This window comes from Austrofundulus limnaeus, unplaced genomic scaffold (genome assembly GCF_001266775.1).
Source record: "Austrofundulus limnaeus strain Quisiro unplaced genomic scaffold, Austrofundulus_limnaeus-1.0 Scaffold1346, whole genome shotgun sequence".
NCBI classification, from domain to species: Eukaryota; Metazoa; Chordata; class Actinopteri; order Cyprinodontiformes; family Rivulidae; genus Austrofundulus; species Austrofundulus limnaeus.
In genome coordinates this window covers 50,470-52,129 of record NW_013953748.1, presented here as the reverse complement: position 1 = coordinate 52,129, position 1,660 = coordinate 50,470, and the positions used below count along the sequence as shown (strand labels likewise).

Genomic DNA, 1,660 nt, shown 5'->3' with positions numbered 1-1,660 from the left:
GGCTGCAGGAGGAGCAGTGATGGAGGTGGCTGCAGGAGGAGCAGTGATGGAGGTGGCTGCAGGAGGAGCAGTGACGGAGGTGGCTGCAGGAGGAGCAGTGACGGAGACGGCTGCAGGAGGAGCAGTGACGGAGACGGCTGCAGGAGGAGCAGTGACGGAGACGGCTGCAGGAGGAGCAGTGATGGAGGTGGCTGCAGGAGGAGACGCTGTCCACACAACCGAAGGGCTGAGAGAAGGAGGTGTCAGTGGAGCTGAGGAGACCACRATGGCAGGAAGATTACTGCAGCCTATAGGAGGAGGAGAAAGAGGAGGAGTCAAAGGAGGAGATAGATGAGACAGAAGAGTCAGAGGAGGAGTCATAGGAGGAAACAGAGGAGGAGTCATGGGAGGAGTCCTAGGAGGAGTCCAAGGAGGAGACAGAGGAAGAGTCCAAGGAGGAGACAGAGGAGGAGTCATGAGAGGAGTCCTAGGAGGGGTCCAAGGAGGAGACAGAGGAGTCAGAGGAGGAGACAGATGAGTCAGAGGAGGAGACATGGGAGGAGTCAGAGGAGGAGTCAGAGAAGGAGACATGGGAGGAGTCAGAGGAGGAGACATGGGAGGAGTCAGAGGAGGAGTCAGAGGAGGAGACATGGGAGGAGTCAGAGAAGGAGTCAGAGAAGGAGAAATGGGAGGAGTCAGAGGAGGAGACATGGGAGGAGTCAGAGGAGGAGACATGGGAGGAGTCAGAGGAGGAGTCAGAGGAGACATGGGAGGAGTCAGAGGAGGAGACATGGGAGGAGTCAGAGGAGACATGGGAGGAGTCAGAGGAGACATGGGAGGAGTCAGAGGAGGAGACATGGGAGGAGTCAGAGGAGGAGTCAGAGAAGGAGACATGGGAGGAGTCAGAAGAGGAGTAGAGGATGAGTCAGAGGAGGAGACAGAGGAGGAGTCAGATGTATCACTGCAGTATACTGTTACCATGGTAACCAGACTGACTCCTCCTCTCCTCCGAAGCATCAACCTGTCGGGGTTCAGGTCCTGTTTCCACGGTGACGGTAGAGACCACCTGGGGCTGGACTCTGACAGGGGTCTGGGCCCGTTTGGGTCGGCTCCTGGTTCCTGCAGGAGGAGGAGGAGGAGGAGTCTTTTTGCCGGGGAGCGTCCTGCTGCCTGCTGACGGCACCAACGGAGACAGAGGACGAGGTTTAGGAGCCGCAGGAGAAGGAGGTCTGTTCCTGGACCGTGAGACACTGAGGAGGAGAGAGGAGAACCATGAGGAGAACCATGAGGAGAACCATGAGGAGCAGAGAGGAGAACCAGAAAATCCTGAAGCTTCAGCTTTTTTCCATGAAGCTGTTAACTCATCATCCAGAGGAGTAACATGAAGAACAGGAGGTGGTTTCTCCTCCTCCTCCTCTACCTGCTCTCTGGTCTGGATCTGTGGATGGTGGCGCTGGGTGATGATGTCATCAGTCTCTGCTTCTGTGCTCGGTCTTTGGTCAGAGCGTTCTTCTCCTTCTCGTTCTCCCGCTCCTTGTCCTTCTTCTCCTTCTTCTTCTTCTCCACCTGGAGGAGGCAGGAGGAGAAGGAGAACCATCAGAACCACCTGAACCACCTGGACCACCTGACGGTGCATGCAGGAAGTGGTCCCGGTTCTTACCGGAGTGGAGTTGCGTCGGCG

General features: G+C 56.8%; 1 protein-coding gene across 1 annotated transcript in view; it reads right to left on the bottom strand.

Annotated features, from left to right (window-relative positions):
- LOC106535042 (MAP7 domain-containing protein 1) overlaps positions 1–1,654 on the bottom strand; it is a 4,141-nt gene extending 2,487 nt beyond the window's left edge. The window contains exons 1-4 of the mRNA XM_014031910.1: positions 1,640–1,654; positions 1,400–1,545; positions 958–1,229; positions 102–287 (exon numbers count right to left, since the gene is read on the bottom strand). Coding sequence (XP_013887364.1) covers positions 102–287; positions 958–1,229; positions 1,400–1,449 — 508 coding nt within the window. The 5' untranslated portion in view covers positions 1,450–1,545; positions 1,640–1,654. The remainder of the gene's footprint in view (positions 1–101; positions 288–957; positions 1,230–1,399; positions 1,546–1,639) is intronic.
- Between the last annotated feature and the right edge of the window lie 6 nt (positions 1,655–1,660).